We start from the raw sequence: 19,626 nt of genomic DNA, 5'->3' as shown, positions 1-19,626 counted from the left end.
ACTCTGAAAACATCATACTGAGAGAAGCCAGACACAAAAGCCTACATAGTGTGTGACCATTGTCTATGAAATGTCCATAATAGGCAAATCCACAGAGACAGAAAGCAGATTGGTGGTTGTCAGGACCTGGGGAAGAGGGAGTGGGGAGTGACTGCTCATGGGGATGGGTCTCCCAGCGTGATGAAAATGTTCTGGAACTAGAGAAATGTGGCAAATGCACAACATTGTGAATGTACCAAATGCACCAAATTGTGCATGTTAAAATGATTTTTTTGTATGTTTGTTTGTTTGTTTGTTTGTTTAACGGCTGCAACCGCAGCATATGGAGTTTCTCAGGCTAAAGATGGTATCCAAGCAACAGCTGCGACCTACACCAGAGCTACAGCAATGCTAGATCCTTAACCTTCCTCACCACGGTGGGAACTCCAAAATGGTTCATTTTGCTATGTGAATTTTACCCCAATAAAATATATGTGGGGAGTTCCTGTTGTGCCTCATCGGTAACGAACCCAACCAGTATACATAAGGATGTGAGTTCGATCCCTGGACATATTTAGTGGGTTAAGGATCCGGCATTGCTGTGAGCTGTGGTGTAGGTCATGGACACGACTCAGATCTGGCATTGCTGTGGCTGTGGCATAGGCGGCAGCTGTAGCTCCAATTTGACCCCTACCTGGGAACTTCCATATGCTGAAGTTGTGGCTCTAAAAGGAAAACAAAAACAAAAACCAAAAAACAGTGTGTATATACCTACATAGAAATCTTAATTTAAAAAATTTTAGATTTATTTTTTATTGAGATAACATTGGCTTCTATTATGTTTCATGTATACATTACATTTTGACTCCTGAATATCCTACAATGGGCTCATCACCAAAAATGTAGTTTCCATCTATCACTGTGCAGTTGACTCCCTTTACGCATTTCACCCTCTCCTCCTCCTGCCCGCTCCTCTGGTAACCACTACTCTGTCCTCTCTATCTTTGTGTTCATTTTGGTTTGTCCATTTATTAATTTTGATTGTTTTTTGTCTGTTTCTTTGATTGGTTGCTTTGGTTTTTATATTCCACATATAAGTGAAATCATAGTATTTGTCTTTTTCTGTCTGACTTATTTCACTTAGCAGAACAACCTCAAGGTCATGCATGGTGTCTCAAATGGCAAAATTCTGTTCCTTTTTATAGCTGAGTAGTATTCCATTGTATATATACACCACGTCTTTTTTTATCCATTCATCCATTGATGGACATACATTTAGATTCTTTCGGTATCTTGGCTATTGTGACTAATGCTGCAATGAAGATAGGGGTGCATATATTTTTTCTAGTTTTGTTTTCCTTTTCTTTAGGTAAATACCCAGAAGTGGAATTGCTGAATGGTATGATAGTTCTATTCTTAATTTTTTGAGGAATCTCTATCCTAGTTTTCCATAGTCGCTCCACCAGTTTACAGTCCCACCAGGAGTATATGGGGGTTCCCTTTTCTCCACATCCTCACCATTGATTTTTTCATTACATATGAATATTTGTGTGTGTATATATATACATATATATATATATATACACATGTATAAAATGAGCAAAATATCCAGATTTTAAATGAAGAGAGGAGCAACCCTGTACTTGCACAACCCTGCCTCACTTGCCACACCCTGATCCTGGCCCTGGTCCCAATAAAACTTTATTTACAAAAACGGGTGTTCAGCCAGGACTGTAGTTTTTTCAGTGAGAATTTGTTGTAACTATTGCATTTTAACACTATGTATTTTGATTACTGACTTTTGATACACTCCTAAATTAGACACCCCCTTACATTTTTGTGCCTCACCCTAATCTAGCTGAGGCTCAGAGTACATACCCAGCTCTGAGGGGCCCTCCCACTGCCCTCCCCAGCTGGAGGCACCTGAATGGTTATAGGCAGGAAGGTGCCATGTCTGGTTGGGGCCAAGGCCAAAGCGATTCCGGGAAATGAGAGCCAGGTCATAGGCAGCGCCTGAGAGGACGAGCTTTTTCCTTAGGCGCAGAGTCCTTGTGGCCTTGGCCTTACAAGGGCAGGACAGCATGTGCAGGTGAACATGGTAGGTCATTTCCACTCCAGAGTTGTTCCCAAGGCAGCCTTCCGGAAGCTCAAGCTGGGGCAGCTGTCATGAGTGTGAGAGATGGTTTTTGAGGTTGTGAACATGCTCATTGTCCCCATGGGAACAGATGCAGCCCGTGAACACAGACACATCCACGGACCACAGCTGATGACATATGCAAAAAATTTAAAAAATAATAAACTTCAGTGCTAGCAAGGCTGCTGAGAAGATGACACATTCACTGCTCATTGGTTTCGGGGGAAAGGGAGAATAATTTGGCAAAACCCACAGAAAGCCAGAAAAAAAAATGTTTCCATCTTTCAGTTACCTCAAGCCTGAAAGTTTTTCTTAAGAAAAGGAATTCAGGGAGTTCCCGTCGTGGTGCAGTGGTTAACGAATCCGACTAGGAACCATGAGGTTGCGGGTTCGGTCCCTGCCCCTGCTCAGTGGGTTAACGATCCGGCGTTGCCGTGAGCTGTGGTGTAGGTTGCAGACTCGGCTCGGATCCCGCGTTGCAGTGGCTCTGGCGTAGGCCAGTGGCTACAGCTCCGATTCGACCCCTAGCCTGGGAACCTCCATATGCTGTGGGAGCGGCCCAACAAAATAGCAAAAAGACAAAAATAAATAAATAAATAAATAAATAAAATAAATAAAAAAGAAAAGGAATTCAGGAGTTCTCATAATGGCTCAGTGGTTAACAAATCCGACTAGGAACCATGAGATTGCAGGTTGAATCCCTGGCCTTGCTCAGTGGGCTAAGGATCCGGCATTGCCGTGAGCTGTGCTGTAGGTTGCAGATGTGGCTCGGATCCTGCGTTGCTGTGGCTCTGGTGTAGGCTGGTGGCTACAGCTCCAATTAGACCCCTAGCCTGGGAACTTCCATATACCGTGGGGGCGGCCCTAGAAAAGGCAAAAAGACAAAAAAAAAAAAAAAAAAAAAAAAAAAAAAAAAAGGAATTCAAATTACAAGAAACTTGGGAAGAGAAAGAGCTTCAATATAGCCCTTATTGCGATAGCCCATTGGGAACAGAGCTGAATCAATTATGGTGAAGCCAGTGGGGGAAATATTTAGTGATTTTGCTCCCAACTCAGGCAGGATATTTTCCCTCTCTGCCTCAGTTTCTTCCTCTGTCAAATGGATTCATTAGACTGTACTTAATGAGTTGTTTGGGGGGCTTGATAGAAATCATTTCCCACCCAAACCAACACAGTTGACCCCTTTCTAACCTTTCAGCTTCCACCTGAGCCCCACACAGTCTTCTCCCCCTAAGGCAGCAGAGGGATCCTATGAACACCTGAGTCCAGCCATATCCTTCCTCTGCTCACACACCATCCATGGCTCCCTATTACCTTCAGAGTTCAACTCACAGTCCTCCCAGTTCCTACCACCTCCATGGCTCATCTCCCTCCTTTTATGTACTTCCACTCTAACCTCTTGTCTCCTTTTCTCTGTCCCCAGGTCACCTCACAGCCCTGCAACAGTCCCGTTACCTGCTCATTCAAGGTCACCTGCCTCCTCCCATCTGAGCGGAGCTGCTCCACTGAGAAATTCGCCTTGGCCTGTGGGGGGTTTTCTGCAAAGAGACAGCAAGATGGTTATGATGGGGGTGGTACCCTTGCTGACAACATCCTGCGGATGTTGGGGACCTGGGACCTTTTCCTTCACTCCCATGAAACAAGATTCCATAGGCTGTTCAGTAGTTTTCAAAATCTGCAAACTTGGAGCTCCATTCCACAAGAGGGTGAATATACTTAATGCAATTGGCTAAAAATAGTAAAAATGGTAAATTTTATATTATGTCCTTTTTTTTGCCACTCCCACCACATTCCTGGGCCAGGGATTGAACCTATGACATAGCAGTGACCCAAGCCACAGCAGTGACAGCACCAGATCCTTAACCCATTGAACCACCTGGGAACTCCTGTTATGCCTTTTTTTTTTTTTTTTTTCACTACAATTAAAAAAAATCTGAAAACAACCATTGGGGTTGTTTCCCAGCAGATATGCATTTGGGCAGGGATGAGGAAACTTCAGCTCACAGGGTGGGGGGGACAAAAGTTGACAGTCATCCTATCTCTCTCTCCCATCCCTGGGCCACATCTCCACTCTGGAGCTGCCCAGGCTCCATCTTCCTGCGTCATGTGGCAAAATCTATCTTCATGACACAGTCACTTGCAACTCCTTGTTTAGCTTTAAAAGAACAAAACCAGGAGTTCCTGTCGTGGAACAGTGGTTAACGAATCCGATTAGGAACCATGAGGTTGAGAGTTAGATCCCTGACCTCGCTCAGTGGGTTAAGAATCCGGCATTGCCGTGAGCTGTGGTGTGGGTCATAGATGTGGCTCGGATCCCACATTGCTGTGGCTCTGGCGTAGGCCGGTGGCTATAGATCTGATTAGACCCCTAGCCTGGGAACCTCCATATGCCACGGGAGCAGCCCTAGAAAAGACAAATAAAAATAAATAAATAAATAAATAAAAGAACAAAACCAGGAGTTCCCGTCATGGCTCAGTGGTTAAGGAACCCGACTAGTATCCACGGGGATGTGGGTTCCATCCCTGGCCTTGCTCAGTGGGTTAAGTATCTAGCTGTGGTGTAGGTTGCAGACGCGGCTCAGATCCCATGTTGTTGTGGCTGTGGTGTAGGCTGGCAGCTGCAGCTCTGATTCAACCCCTAGCCTGGGAGCCTCTATATGCCACGGATGTAGCCTTAAAGAGAGCAAAAAAAAAAAAAAAAGAAAAGAACAAAACCAACCAAACTATTTGCAATGAGGGAAAGACTAAGAAATATCTTCTTTTTATTTTAATCCTTTAAAAAATTATTTATGTATATAAGGCCGTACTGCGGCATATGGAAGTTCACAGCCTAGGGGTTGGATCGGAACTGCAGCTGCTGGCCTACACCACAGCCACTGCAATGTGGGATCCAAGCCACATCTGAGACCTACACTGGATCCTTAATCCACTGAGTGAGGCCAGGGATTGAACCTGCACCTCATAGACACTATGTCGGGTTCTTAGCCCCCTGAGCCACAATGGGAATTCCAAAATGTCTTCTTTTTAGATTACATACTGGCCACATCTTACGAAATGAAACTCGATCCCTGTCCTGCCACATTTCTTTTTTTCTTTCTTTTTTTTTTTTGGCCACACTCATGGCATGAGGAAGCTCCCAGGCTGGGGATCTGAGTCACAGCAATGACAGCGCCAACTCCTTAGCCACTAGGCCACCAGGGAACTCCCTTGCCCTGCCACCTTGCACTAATTTTCCCTAATTTCTCCTCCCGCCTTATTTCTAACACCCATCACCTGATTGCTAATCCTCACCGCCTTATTTCTAATACCACCACCATCTTTCTAATGCCTATCTCCTTTCCTATGGCCCATGGTGCTCTTACCAGGGGGGATGCACACAGAGCTGCTCCAGCTGCTCCAGGGACCTCCTGGGACCCCTGGCCCCTGGTGTCGTCGTCGTCGCAGCTGGAATTCTTGGGCCATGTCCATCTCCAGGGGGCATAGGCATGACTCTGAGGAGAAGCAGATAAAACATCAAGATGAAGGCTGTCCCACACCTGGGAGTGCTCAGGGCTTTGCACTGGCCACTTAGCCATCATGCGCTTGTTGAGTGCCAACTGTGTGCATGCACTTATTGAGCGCCAAATGCATATGTGCACTTATTGAGAGTTGGTTGTGTGCTGGGCCCTGGGAATGTAGCCTGAATGGGCCAGGTCCTGTGCTCTTGAGTTTCAAGGATCACCCACTTCTACTGCTCTCTGGGGTTTGAGTCTCAGCAAGGCCATCTCCTGGGAATTGACCTTGGCCAATGGCGTCTTGACCCCAAGTCTTTGTTTCCTCACCTGCAAAATGGGAATAATCCAGTACTAAATTACAGGGAGGTGCAAACAAGCCTACGAAGAATTTAGCGTTGGGCCTGGCACACAGTTGGTGCTCAATTAATGCTAGCTTGCTGCTGTTGTCATTGTTGATATTATTCTTACCGAAGCCAGCGTCATCATCCTGACGTCCACAGTCGCCCTAAAATGAGACCATGTTTATATATTGTTTTATGTTTGGGTGTCAAAAATCTTAGCTTTGTTGAAATTTCCAACAATTATTTTGCTAACTGCAATGTGGAACCCTGGTTTGAGTTGTTGTGGTTTTTTTTTTTTTTTTTTTTTTTTTTTTGGCTGCATGTGGAAGTTCCCAGGCTAGGGAACCAACCCAAGCCACAACAGTTACCTAAGCTGCTGCAGTGACCACGCTGGATCCTTAACCCACTGAGCCACAGGATAACTCTGGAACCCTGGTTTGGATTTGAGAACAGAAAGAGGACATTCTTGAAAAAACAGGTGATAATCCAAATAAATTTTGGAGTTTAGTTTGCAGCAAGGGACCAGGGACATAAACTCAGAAACATAAGCCGTTAACCTGTGGGGAAACCAGGTGAAGGCTTTACAGGAACCCTCTGTACCTCTTTGTAACTTTTCTGAAAATCTAAGATTACTCCAAAATAAAAAGTTTTTTTTAAAGAATTATTTTAGGAGTTCCCATTGTGGCTCAGTGGTAACGAACCCGACTAGTATCCATAAGGATATGGGTTCAATCCCTGGTCCTGCTCAGTGGGTTAAGGATCTGGCATGGCTATGAAAACCTATATGGCTCAGATGTGGTATGGCTGTGGCTGTGGCAGAGGTCAGCAGCTACAGCTCCAATTCGACCCCTAGCCTGAGAACTTCCATATGCTCCAGGTGTAGCCCTAAAAAAATTTTTTTAAATTACTTTAGGAGACAAAATTATTGTATTTTCTTTAAAAATTATTATTATTAATTTTTGGCTGGGAGTTCCTGTCATGGCGCAGTGGAAACAAATCTGACTGGGAACCAAGAGGTTGCAGGTTCCATCCCTGGCCTCACTCAGTGGGTTAAGAATCCGGGATTGCTGTGAGCTATGGTGTAGGTTGCAGACGGGGCTCGGATGCAGCGTTGCTGTGGCTGTGGTGTAGGCCGGCAGCTGTAGCTCTGATTAACCCCTAGCCTGGGAACCTCCATAGGCCATGGATGTGGCCCTAAAAAGACAAAAAAAAAATTTTTTTTTTTGTTGCACCCACTGCATGGGGAAGTTCCTGGGCCAGGGATCAAACCCAAGCCACAATAGCAGCCTGGGCTGTTGCAGTGATGATGCTGGATCCTTAAACCTCTGAGCCACAAGAGAACTCCAATGTAATTTCCAAATAAATTATTTTTTCTTTTTTTTAGGTCCGTACCTGCGGCTTATGGAAGTTTCCGGGACTAGGAGTTGAATCAGAACTGCAGCTGTTGGCCTACACCACAGCCACAGCAATGCCAGATCCAAGCTGCATCTGGAACCTGCACGGTAGCTCACAGCAATACCAGACCCTTAACCCACTGAGCGAGGCCAGGGAAGGAATCAGAATCCTCCTGGATATTAGTCCGGTTCTTAACCAACTGAGCCACAACGATAACGTCCTAAACATTATTTTAAGGGATCAAACATCTCTGTCTGTGGTGTTAGGGGTCAGGAGAGCCAAGTTTAGGACTCAGCTAGCCCCACAGACTCCGGGTGACTCTAAGTCCCTGGACATTCTGAGCCTCGGTTTCCTCATCTGTAAAGGGGGCTGAGAGCATCCACTACAGAGTATGCTTAGGGGCTGGAGATGAAACATAAAGAGATGTCTCTCCCCAGCAATGGTCCCTCATCACCTGCCTCTGGCTGATCCAAATCCATTCACCTGATGGGGAAACTGAGACTCAAGGAGGGGCACAAACAACATTTGGAAGGAAGATGGGATTGAAGCTGAGGCAGCTCCCTGGCCTCAAGATGCCTTCAGTCTGAGGGAGGAAAAGACACCACTGTTCAGAAGCTAGAGGTCCCTGTCTCTCCCAAACAAGGGATTCCTTGGGGACTAGGTCAAGGCTGAGGTTTCTTACAAGCCTAGGCTTGCTCTGCCTGCGGGGGACAGAAGAGAGAAGAGAATAGCTAAAGAATGGATGAAGGGGTGTTCCCATTGTGGCTCAGCAGATTAAAAACCCAACTAGTATCCATGAGGATGCAGGTTCCATCCCTTGCCTCTTCAGTGAGTTGAGGATCTGGCATTGCCGCAAGTCGTAGCATTGGTTGCAGATGCGGCTTGCATGTGGCGTTTCTGCAGCTGTGGCATAAGTAGCAGCTGCAGCTCTGATTGGACCCCTGGCCTGGGTATTTCCATATGCCACAGGTGTGGCCATAAAAAGAAAAAAAAAAAAAAGAATGAATGACATTTCCAAGAAGACATACGGGTGACCAACATGTACGTGAAAATGTGCTCAGCATCACTAACAACCAGGAAAATGCAAATCAAAACCACAAAGAGAGCTTACCTCACACCTGTCAGAACACCTGTCAGAATGGCTATCATCAAAAAAGATGATAACAATTGTTGGCAAGGATGTAGGAAAAAGGGAACCTGGGCACTGTTGTTGGGAATGTAAATTGCTGCAGTCACTATGGAAAAACAGGGTGGAAGTTCCTCAAAATATTAAAAATAGAATTACTGGATGATCCGGTAATTCCACTTCTGAGTATGTATTTGAAGAAAACCAAAGCACTAAGTGGAAAAGATCCATACACATCCATTGCAGCATTTTTACAATAGCCAAGATATAAAAGCAGCTGAGTGTCCATCGATGGATAAAGCAAATGCGGTGTACGTATACAATAGACTATTATTCAGCCACAAAAAGAAGAATATCTGGAGTTCTCTTATGGTGCAGCGGGTTAAGGATCTGGCATTGTCACTGCTGTGGTGTGTGTTCGATCCTTGGCCTGGGAACTGCCACATGCTGTGGGCGTGCCCCCCCTCCCCCGCAAAAAAAGAAGAAGAAGGAAATTCTACCATTTGCAACAACATGGATGAAACTTGAGGTCATTATGTTAAGTGAAACAAGCCTGACAGAAAAAGATAAATACTGTATGATCTTTCTTACATGCAAATTTTTAACAAACAAAGTCATAGATACAGAGAAGAAATTGGTAGTTGCCAGAGGTGGGGGGTAGGGGGTGAGGTGAAATGGGTGAGGGTGGTCAAAAGGTACAAACTTCCAGTTATAAAATAGATCCTGGAGTTCCCATCATGGTGCAGCGGAAATGAATCCGACTAGGAACCATGAGGTTTTGGGTTTGATCCCTGGCCTTGTTCAGTGGGTTAAGGATCCGGCATTGCCATGAGCTGTGGTGTAGGCTGGTAGCTACAGCTCTGATTTGACCCCTAGCTTGAGAACCTCCATGTGCCACTGTTGCAACCCTAAAAAAAGGACTAAAATAAAATAAAATAAAATAAAATAAAATAAAATAAAAAGATCCCAAGGATGGTAATGTACTGCGTTGTGACTATAATTAACAATACTGAGGAGTTCCCATCGTGGCTCAGTGGTAACGAATTTGACTAGTATCCGTGAGGACACAGGTTTGATCCCTGGCCTTGCTCAGTGGGTTAAGGATCCTATGTTGCTGTGGCTGTGGTGTAGGCTAGCAGCTACAACTCCAATTCGACCCCTAGCCTGGGAACTTCCACATGCCATGGGTGCAGCCCTAAAAAAACAAAAAGAAAAAAAACTGAATTGTATATTTGAAAATTGCTAAGAGGGTAGATTTAAGAGTTCGCATTACAAGAAAAAAAAATCTGGATCCATGTGTAGTGATGGATGTTAAATAGATTTATTGTGGTGATCATCTCATCATGATACAAATATCAAATCATTATGTTGTACAACTGAAACTAATACAATGGGAGTTTTGTGGTTGTTTGTTTTTTTGCTTTTTAGGGCCACACTCATGGTGTACGGAGGTTCCCAGGCTAGGGGTCCAATCAGAGCTGCAGCTGCTGGCCTACACCACAGCTACAGCCACATGGGATCCGAGCCGTGTCTATGACCTACTCCATAGTTCACGGCAACGCCAGATCTTTAACCCACTGAGCGAGGCCAGGGATCGAATCCTCAACCTCGTGGTTCCTAGTCAGATTCATTTCCTCTGCACCATGACGGAAACACCTATAATGGGTTTTTTTTGATAGGCAAGGAATAGATTTATTAAGACAGGATGTTTGTGAGAGATGCAAGTGGGCAGGCACGGAGGCTCTGCCTTATAAATATTACATGTCAATTACATGTGAATAAAAAAAGGAAAGGAGGGAAGGAGGAATAAGTGGAAAGATAGCTTCTTGAAAAGGCAGCCCTTGAGCTGGACGCTGAAGGTGGGCTAGATTCACATGTGTTCAGGTGGAAAGGAGATTGTGCAGGTGGAGGGAACTGCACATGCAAAGGTGAAGAGGCTGGAAATCCAGGCAAAGAATAATGGCCTTTCAGAAAGGGACCAGAAGAAGCATGAGGCAAGTGAAGGGACCGAGGGCTGGCTGAGGACCAGGATGCCCTCCTGAGGGTGATGGGGAGCCATAGAGGGTGTGTGAGCAAGGGAGGTCACAGTCAGATCTTCATGTTGGAGTGACCCCAGAGGCTAAATACAGGGCAAGAGTGAAGGCCAGGTGGGAGAGGTGACAAACATAGAGATGGCCAAACTGATGGGGTGGGGTGAAGATGCCCTGTGCCTTGTGAAAACCCTTGATCTGGGAAACAAACTCACCAGCATCCACGGGCTTCCAGGTGTCCGGTGTCGGAACTGTATCTCAGCACCATCCTGGCGGGTTGGGGTCTCCCACTCCATGTGCAGCTGCCCTGCTGACCTTGATACCTTGATGTTTCCTGGGGGAGGGTCGTATTTAACTGGAAGCAGAGACGGGGGTTGGGGAGGGGAAGCCAGCATGAGTGTGAGTTGTTGGCCCCCAAAATTCTGGAAAATCTGCCCGTGATCCTCCTGGCTCAGAGTAATGAACTAAGCCCCCCAAATGTGAACCAGGAACACACTTGCAGGTCCCATCTAAGCCCAGGATTCTATGGGTCAAAGAGTCAAGATTTATACATACGATCCTATTAGTAAAATCTTTTTGAAATATTAATACTCATTGCTGGCAAAGCTGTGGTGAGATAGGCACTTTTGTAAATTGCTGATGAGAGAGTAATTAACTGATTCTAATTTTCTGGAGGACAGTTAGGGAAATCTTACTAACTTTTTTTTTTGGACCACCCCCAAGGCACATGGAGTGGGGCCCAGGGATCAGATCCAAGCTGCAGTTTTGACCTATACCACAGATGTGGCAACCTTAACCCACTGTGCTAGATGGCAATCGAACCTGCCTCCCAGCTCTCCACGATGCCACTGATCCTGTGGCACCTCAGCAGGAACTCCTCTTACTAACTTTTTAAACCCACCACAAGGAATCTGACCTAAGGAGAGACACTTATCATTCGCTCTGCATCTTGGTCATACTGTGCCTGATTCTACCTCAGGGCCTTTGCCCTTGCTGTAACCTCTGCCTGGACTATACCTCCTCACCTTTATTCCTGATGGATTCTTTTTTTTTTTTTTTTTTTTTTTTTGTCTTTTTGCCATTTCTTGGGCCGCTCCCACGGCATATGGAGGTTCCCAAGCTAGGGGTCCAATCGGAGCTGCAGCCCCCGGCCTACACCAGAGCCACAGCAACTCGGGATCCGAGCCGCGTCTGCGACCTACACTACAGCTCACAGCAATGCCAGATCGTTAACCCACTGAGCAAGGGCAGGGATCGAACCCGCTACCTCATGGTTCCTAGTTGGATTCGTTAACCACTGCGCCACAACGAGAACTCCTGATGGATTCTTTTTATCCTTCAGGGTTCAGCTTAAGCTAGAGGCCTCCCCGACCTCCCAACTGTGTCTCATCATGTGTAATGATCGTGCCTTGTCCATCATTACACTTGAATCTGGATTCCATGAGGGCAGGAACAGAGCTGGGACTAGGGTGAGGAGAGTGAGGCAAGATTGTACAAAAACAGGGTCATATTCTTTCTTCCTTCCTTTCTTTCCTCCTTTCTCCTTCCTTCCTTCCTTCCTTCCTTCCTTCCTTCCTTCCTTCCTTCCTTCTTTCTTTCTTTCTTGCCACGCCCATGGCATGTAGAAGTTCCTGGGCCAGGGATTGAACATACACCACAGCAGTGACCCAAGCCACTGCAGGGAGAACACCAGGTCCTTAACCCACTGCACCACAAGAGAACTCCCAGATCCTCTCTTTTTTTTTTCTCTCTCTCTCTCTTTATTTAAAATTTTGATACTTTGTCATGGCTATTTTTTTGGCATTAATATTGATTTTTTAAAAAAAATATTGCATTGTGATACTGTTTATATTGATTTCCGAGGTTTTTTAGCAACCCCCCCTTAAAACTTTGTGGCCAAGGAGGGCACGTCATTCACCTCACCCTAGTCCCAAGTCCTGGGCTGTAACCTCTACTGGTCTTGCTCATGTTCCCTATGACCGAGCATGGCATACAGTAGCAGGTCAGAGAGAACAAGCAAAGTGTATGTTGCTGATTCATGAAAAGAGATTTTTTTGGGGGGGTTGCTGTCCCCATGGCATGTGGAAGTTCCCAGGCCAGGGATCAAACCTGAGCCATAGCAGCGACTCAAGTCACAGTAGCGACAATGCTGGATCTGTAAACTGCTGAGCCACAGGGAACTCCATGAAAACAGATTATATATATATATTTTTTTTTTTCATCTTTTTGCCATTTTTTGGGCCGCTCCCGCAGCATATGGAGGTTCCCAGGCTAGGGGTCTAATTGGAGCTGTAGCCGCCGGCCTACGCTAGAGCCACAGCAACGCAGGATCCGAGCTGCATCTGCCACAGCTCACGGCAACACTGGATCGTCAACCCACTGAGCAAGGGCAGGGATGGAACCCGCAACCTCATGGTTCCTAGTCAGATTTGTCAACCACTGCGCCACGACGGGAACTCCTTATATTTTATATTATATTATATTATATTATATTTATTTATTTTATTCATTTTTGCTTTTTAGGGCTGCACCCACGGCATATGGAAGTTTCCAGGCTAGAGGTCGAATCGGAGCTCTAACTGCTGGCCTAGACCACAGCCACAGTAATGCAGGTTCCAAACTGTATCTGCAACCTACACCACAGCTCAAGGCAATGCTGCATCCTTAACCCACTGAATGAGGCCAGGGATTGAACCTGCATCCTTATGGGTCCTAATTGGGTTTGTTACGGCTGAGCCACAACAGGAACACCCAAAACAGATTTGAAAGACCCAACAGGGACTTGGCAGCATTACAGTATCAAGGAGAAACCAGAAGCTACCAAAGTGTCCAGCAGTAGGGGATCAGTAAGGGACCCATGGAAGAATCTGCCAAGTCACACAACAGTGTTGGGTGTGAAAATGGCTGACATTATCTAACCCCTTGCCAGGGTCCCAGAATCCTTACAGATCTGTCTAGGCTTAGAGACCCAGGCATCTCTGGGTTAGGAAGGGGTAGGGAGGAAGAGAACAGAATGCTGACCAGAGCTGTAGAGATTCAAGGTAACCATGGGGGACTTCTCCGTCTTGTTGGCAGCCCGGGATTCCACCCAGAGAGTGACAGCATTGAGCACGTCTACGCCATCCTGGTCGGAAAACTGCAGTGTGGTGGCTGAGCCTGTGGCAAAGTAGCAACAGCGCCCAGACTTGAGGCTGTGGGAAGGAGGGTGTTTGTGCTGAGTCTGGGATCCTAATGAACCCCAGAGCATCTCAGTGGCCATAGCAGATGATGTGCATCGCATCCCAGCATCATTTTCTGCCCCTTTGCCTCCCCCTCCCCACCCCAGGGGTTTCTTGGGAATCAGCCTGGGACTAAGGGGTTTGGAGGACCCCAGAATCTCCCAACATGGGCTGACACAGAGGGAAGAAAGAAATGAATAGATGGATGAATGTGTAGACAGATGGACGAATACGTGAGAGGTTGAGAATGAAGGAAGTACTAGAGGGATCTTAACTGCCACCCATATTGGATGCCCACCCAGGCTGACTGTCCCTCACCACAACACACAGCACAGATCCCCAATGCTTACTACTTTTTTTTTTTTTTTTTGCTTTTTAGAGCTGCACCTGAAGCACATGGAGGTTCTCAGGCTAGGGGTTGAATCGGGGCTGCATCTGCCAGCTTATGCCACAGCCACAGCCACTGGGGATCTGAGCTGCATTTGTGACCTACGCCACACCTCATGGCAATGCCAGATCCTTAACCCACTGAGCGAAGACAGGGATCAAACCCATATCCTCATGGATACTAGTAGTTGGGTTGGTACCCTGCTGAACCACAACAGGAACACTCCCCCCACCCTTTTTTTAATGGCTATGTTCTCAGCATGCAAAAATTCCCGGGCCAGGGATCAAACCCATACCACAGCAGAGACCTGAGTTGGCTCCTTGACCTGCTAGGCTCCCAGGGAACTCCCCCCAACCCTTCCTTCTGACATGAGAAAACTGAGGCCAAAGAAGGGACAAAGACGCTGTCAAGGCCATATATCTGAGAGCATGGGCGTGGGGTCAGGAGCAAGGGCAGGATCCTTACCAGCATCTCAGGAAGTGGCTGACCCCAGCTGTGGGGCCCTCATACTCCCAGGAACATTCATAACCAGCTCTGTTGAATATCCGGTAGCAGTTTAGGTCCCTGGGGCCAGAAGCTGAGCCTAAAGATCCCAGAGGTTTGAGACTAGATTAGAGTGAAAGGGTCCCCAAACTGACACACCCCAGGGAGGAATTTTTCTGACACTTATGTAATCCAGTGTCACTTCAGCCTAAACACGCTGTGGCTTCCAGCACCTACCTATGCCCTTCCCACCTGTCTCCTGCCATCTCCTCTGCACCTCCTGCTCCAGCCACTTCAGTCTCCTCACTGGTCCTCAAACACACCAGGCTCACTCCTACCTCAGGGTCTTTGTATGTGCTATGCCCTCTGCCTGGAATCCCCCAGATCCTGACATTCCCATTTCTCCTTCAGCGTTACCTCCTCAACCACTAGCCAACCAGAATCAGTCCCAGCCTCTCCATCCCTCACCCTGCTCTGATTTTTCATGGTTCCTCATTGTAGGCAGTGCATGCGTTTGTTTGCTTCCTGTCCAACTCCTGCATTTGGCTGTGATCCCAGGCTTGCAGCTGATTCCTTCATGGCTAAAACTGTGTCTGCAAGTATTAAGTGCTTGGTAAAAAAAAAAAAATTTTTTTTTTTTTGGCTGTGCCTGAAGCATGTGGAAGTTCTGGGACTAGGGAATCAAACCTTTGCCACAGCAGCGACCCAAGCCACTGTAGTGACAATGATGGATCCTTAACCTGATGTGCCACAAAGAAATTCCTTGGTAAATATTTCTTTTTTTTTTTTCTTTTTAGGGCCACAACTGTGGCACATGGAAGTTCCCAGGCTAGGGGTTGAATTGGAGCTGCAGCTGTTAGCCTACACCACAGCCACAGCAACACCAGATCCAAGCTGAGTCTGCAACCTACACTGCAGTTTATGGCAACACTGGATCCTTAACCCACTGAGCAAGGGCAGGGATCAAATCTGCATCCTCATAGATTCGAATCAGGTTCTTTCTTTCTTTATTTTGTTTTTAGGGCCGCATCTGCAGCATATGGAAGTTCCAGGATAGGGGTCTAATCAGAGCTGCAGTGGCTGGCCTATGCCACAGCTATAACAACGCCAGGTGTGAACCTCATATGCGACATATACCACAGCTCATGGCAGTGCTGGATCCTAACCCACTGATTAAGTTCAGGGATGGAACCTGCATCCTCATGGATACTAGTCAGGATCATTACCTCTGAGCCACAATGGGAACTCCAAAACAAACCCTTTTTTTTTTAAATTTTTTTTTTGGCCGAGCCCACAGCATGCACCAGGGATTGAACTCATGCCATAGCAGAGACAATGCCAAGTCCTTAACCACTAGGCCACCAAGGAACTCAATATTTCTTGAAACAAAGAATAGATGAAACATCTACCCAGTGGCAGATTAGTGAGTGTGTTACAAGCATGAATGTTGCAGCCATGCTTGACTCCTGGCAACTTCAAAATATTTGAATATGTGCTTAGCACCTCCATGCTGACTAATCATAACAGACACAGACACCTGCCTTGTGACCCTGTTAGGGAGGAGATGAGGCTTACAGAGGTGGGTGATTGCTCCAGAACACGAGTTTGGTGAGCACAGATGGTCAGGCTGTCTGGTAGGGCGTCCCTAGATCTCAGGTGGGTCTGAGTCTTGGGATAGGTAGGAGGGAGATGAGGGAGGGGCTGCTAGGGATGGGTTAATCAGAGCCCAGCACCTTCCCTCCCTCCCAAGATGGGAAACTGCCTCAGACCTGAGTCTGCATCCGGATATGGCGGGTCCTGGAAACAGCACCTGCTGGTACTGCAGGCTTCAGCTGCAAAGGCAATGAGGAGATAATGACAGTCTCAGCCTTTCACTACTTGGGGAGAGGGGCATGCCCAGTGACCATCCACACACTCGCCCACTTTTCCACTATGCACCCATCCACCTACCCATCATTCCACCAGTCCACCTATCCATCCTTCCACCCATCCACCTATCCATCCACCCATCCACCCATCCACCTATCCACCCATCCACTCATCCATCCATTGATCCATCCATCCACTCATGCATCCACCTATCCACCCATCCATCCATCCATCCATCCATCCACCTATCCATCCATCCACTCATCCATCCATCCACCTATCCATCCATCCATCCATCCACCTATCCAACCAGACATCCAGCCAGCCAGCCAGCCAGCCAGCCATCCACCCTCCTACTCATGCATGTATGTATGCATCCATCCAATCCATCCAACCATCCATCCATCCACCCATCCACTCATCTATCCATCCATCCATCCATGCATCCACCTACCCATTCTTGTCTCTAGCTGGCTCCTCTAAATCAACCCAGGGCTTCCAATCCCACTCCCTTTTGCTGTCCTGACCTTTGGAAACCCTGAAACATTGCTGATCCAGTTTACAGAAAAGGAAACTGAGGCATGGAGGGCAGAGAAGTTGCCCGAGGTCATGCATCAACTGAGCTGGAATTAGAGTCCAAAGCCAGTCATCCTCAGGTGGCTGGGCCCCTTTCCATTCAATTCTATAAGATGGAGAGAGTATGTAGATAGATAGAGAGATGGATAGATGGATGGATGGATAGATAGATAGATAGATAGATAGATAGATAGATAGAGAGAGAGAGAGAGAGATAAGATAGACATAGGACTATATTATATATATCTATCATATATCTATTTGTTATTTATCCCTTCCTTAGCTATTTCTCACTGAACTCTGGGAGACAGGAAACATTCAAAGCTTCAGCCAACTCCACGGAAGATAAAATCAAGATTGGAGAGGAGATACCCAAGTCTGACCCCAAAAGCCATGCTTACTGACCTCATATTTGACAAGAGGGAAAGACTAAGGCACAGAGACACAGAACCAACCCTGGAACCTGGGTCCCCAGCCCTCCACATACACTCACATAGCCCACCTCCCTGCCAAGAGAGCCACAGTGCCAGGGTAACAGACTCACCACCCTGCCTCGGGAACAGGAGGAGGAAGAGGGGGACCAGCCTGGTCACTCGTTGCCACATCCGGTCCTTGCAGAGATCAGCAGCTCCAGACAAGCTTCTGTGCTACCAGCAAGGCCCCCAGCCAACCAGTCCTCACCCAGGAACACGCTGAAGCTGTGCAAGAAAGACCGAAAAGATTAAAAAAAAAAAAAAAAAAAAAAGTAGGTGTCATGGCTCCTCCCAGGGCACGTCAAAGTGAAAGAGAAACCCAGGAAGTCAGCACGGTGGTGGTGACCTCACCCAGGCCTCAAACCCACCCAAGGGGCAAGTTGGACCCTGAGTTCCAGATCTGGGGATGGAGGGTCCTGCTCTGCTGGCTCCAGACTGCACCTGGACACTGGGTGTGAGTCCCTTGGGCGGCCTGGGGCTCTTCGCCCTTGGCCAGGTCTCTAGCCCTCTCTGGCCCACTTCTGAGACTCAGGAGCCTAATGGGAGGCCAGGGTCTTTGGATGTCAGAGTTCACTCTCCCAACAAATTGTCATGAAGCCCTCGCTGCATGCTGAGCCCCTCAAAAATGTCCACCTCCCCGCTTCCCAAACTCTAGCCTGAAGGCAACTTGTGTCTCAGGTCTGGAAGAGTCTCCTTGCTTTCTTTAGATTCAGCTTAGTCTTTTCTCTGTGTCTGTTTCTCGGCCAGAAATGGGGAGGGGGTCGGAGGGAGGAGTGTTCTTCAGTTTCTGTCTGATTTGTGGGAGTTCCTGTTGTGGTGCAGAGGTAATGAACCAGGCTAGTATCCATGAGGATGAGGGTTCAATCCCTGGCTTCGCTCAGTGGGTTGACGATCCGGTGTTGCCATGAGCTTCGGTGTAAGTCACAGAAGCGGCTTGGATCCTGTGTTGCTGTGGCTCTGGCATAGGCCGGCAGCTATAGCTTTGATTAGACCCCTAGCCTGGGAACCTCCATACGCCACGAGTGTGGCCCTAAAAACAACAACAACAACAACAACAAAGAAGAAGAAGAAGAAGAATTGATTCACGCTGTAAAGAGACTGGACCCCGAAACATCATGCTGAGCAAAAGAAGTTGGACCCAGCAGCCCACATGTTCTGTGATGATTCTATGTATATGAAACACAAATCCATAGAAACAGAAGGAAGATTAGTGGTTGCCAGGGGCTGGGGGAGGGAGCTGGGGAGTGACTGTTCATGGGGATGTGGTTGCCTTCTGGGGTGATGGAAATGTTCTAGAACTAGATAGAGGTGGTGGTTGTACAATATAGTGACTATTCTAAATGCCGCTGAATTGCGTACATTAAAATGGTTAATTTTATGTTATGTGATTTTCACCTAAAAAAAAAATTCTTGGCAGTTCTCGCTGTGGTGCAGTGGGTAAGGGGGCCAGCGCTGTCTCTGTGGCAGCGTAGATTTATCTCTGGCTAGGCACAGTGAGTTAAGGATCCAGCAGGGGCGTAGGTGGCAGCTGTGGCTGGGGTTCGATTTGATCCCTGGCTGGGAAATTCCATATGCGAAAAAAAATTTTTTTCTCAGATCGCAGGAGGGCAAAGGACAGGGGAACAGGGTAAGGGTGTCTCCAGGGGGAAACTTCTGGGGCCACTGAGGCCCCAGGGGCAGGGCGGGGGGGGGTGGGTTTGGTGGCGGAAGGAAGCCCCTTCTCTGAGAGCCAGCTGGTCCTGAAGGGCAGCTGGGCTGGCCAGGGTCAGGCGCCCAGCAGGCCATGAAGTCAGAGTCATGGGAACAAAGAGGCAGTGTTCCAGGCCTGGCACAGTGGGGACGGGGACCCTGTGACCCTGCACAGAGCAGCCTTCATGGGCAGCAGGGCCCCAACCAGGCCAGGAGTGGGGTGGGGTGGGTGGGAGTGGGTTTGAGGCCTGGGGGAGGGGCAGAGATAGAAAGACAGAGGAACAAATGGAGAGAAATAAAAAGATGAAAGCTATCATCAGAGATAGGTGCAAACCCATGGCCCCCCTCTCAATGGCAGAGTCTCCTGGTCTCCCTACCCCAGGTGCCCCATTTCACCGATGGAGAAACTGAGCCCAGAGACACCCAGACAC

The 19,626-nt window shown here is 47.5% G+C and overlaps 1 protein-coding gene across 3 annotated transcripts in view; it reads right to left on the bottom strand.

Moving 5' to 3' along the window:
- The window catches only part of IL12RB1 (interleukin 12 receptor subunit beta 1), a 28,325-nt gene extending 10,578 nt beyond the window's left edge, over nucleotides 1-17,747 (bottom strand). Inside the window, exons 1-9 of one of the 3 annotated variants that reach the window (XM_013987467.2) lie at nucleotides 17,578-17,747; nucleotides 16,358-16,420; nucleotides 14,571-14,688; nucleotides 13,521-13,690; nucleotides 10,715-10,854; nucleotides 6,076-6,112; nucleotides 5,476-5,604; nucleotides 3,569-3,651; nucleotides 1,903-2,140 (exon numbers count right to left, since the gene is read on the bottom strand). In XM_013987467.2, coding sequence (XP_013842921.1) covers nucleotides 1,903-2,140; nucleotides 3,569-3,651; nucleotides 5,476-5,604; nucleotides 6,076-6,112; nucleotides 10,715-10,854; nucleotides 13,521-13,690; nucleotides 14,571-14,688; nucleotides 16,358-16,420; nucleotides 17,578-17,638 — 1,039 coding nt within the window. In that variant the 5' untranslated portion in view covers nucleotides 17,639-17,747. 3 annotated transcript variants of the gene reach the window in all.

This window comes from Sus scrofa, chromosome 2 (assembly GCF_000003025.6).
Source record: "Sus scrofa isolate TJ Tabasco breed Duroc chromosome 2, Sscrofa11.1, whole genome shotgun sequence".
Classification (NCBI taxonomy): Eukaryota; Metazoa; Chordata; class Mammalia; order Artiodactyla; family Suidae; genus Sus; species Sus scrofa.
Note: the sequence above shows the minus strand (reverse complement) of the source record. Positions and strands in the feature narration are given on the sequence as shown.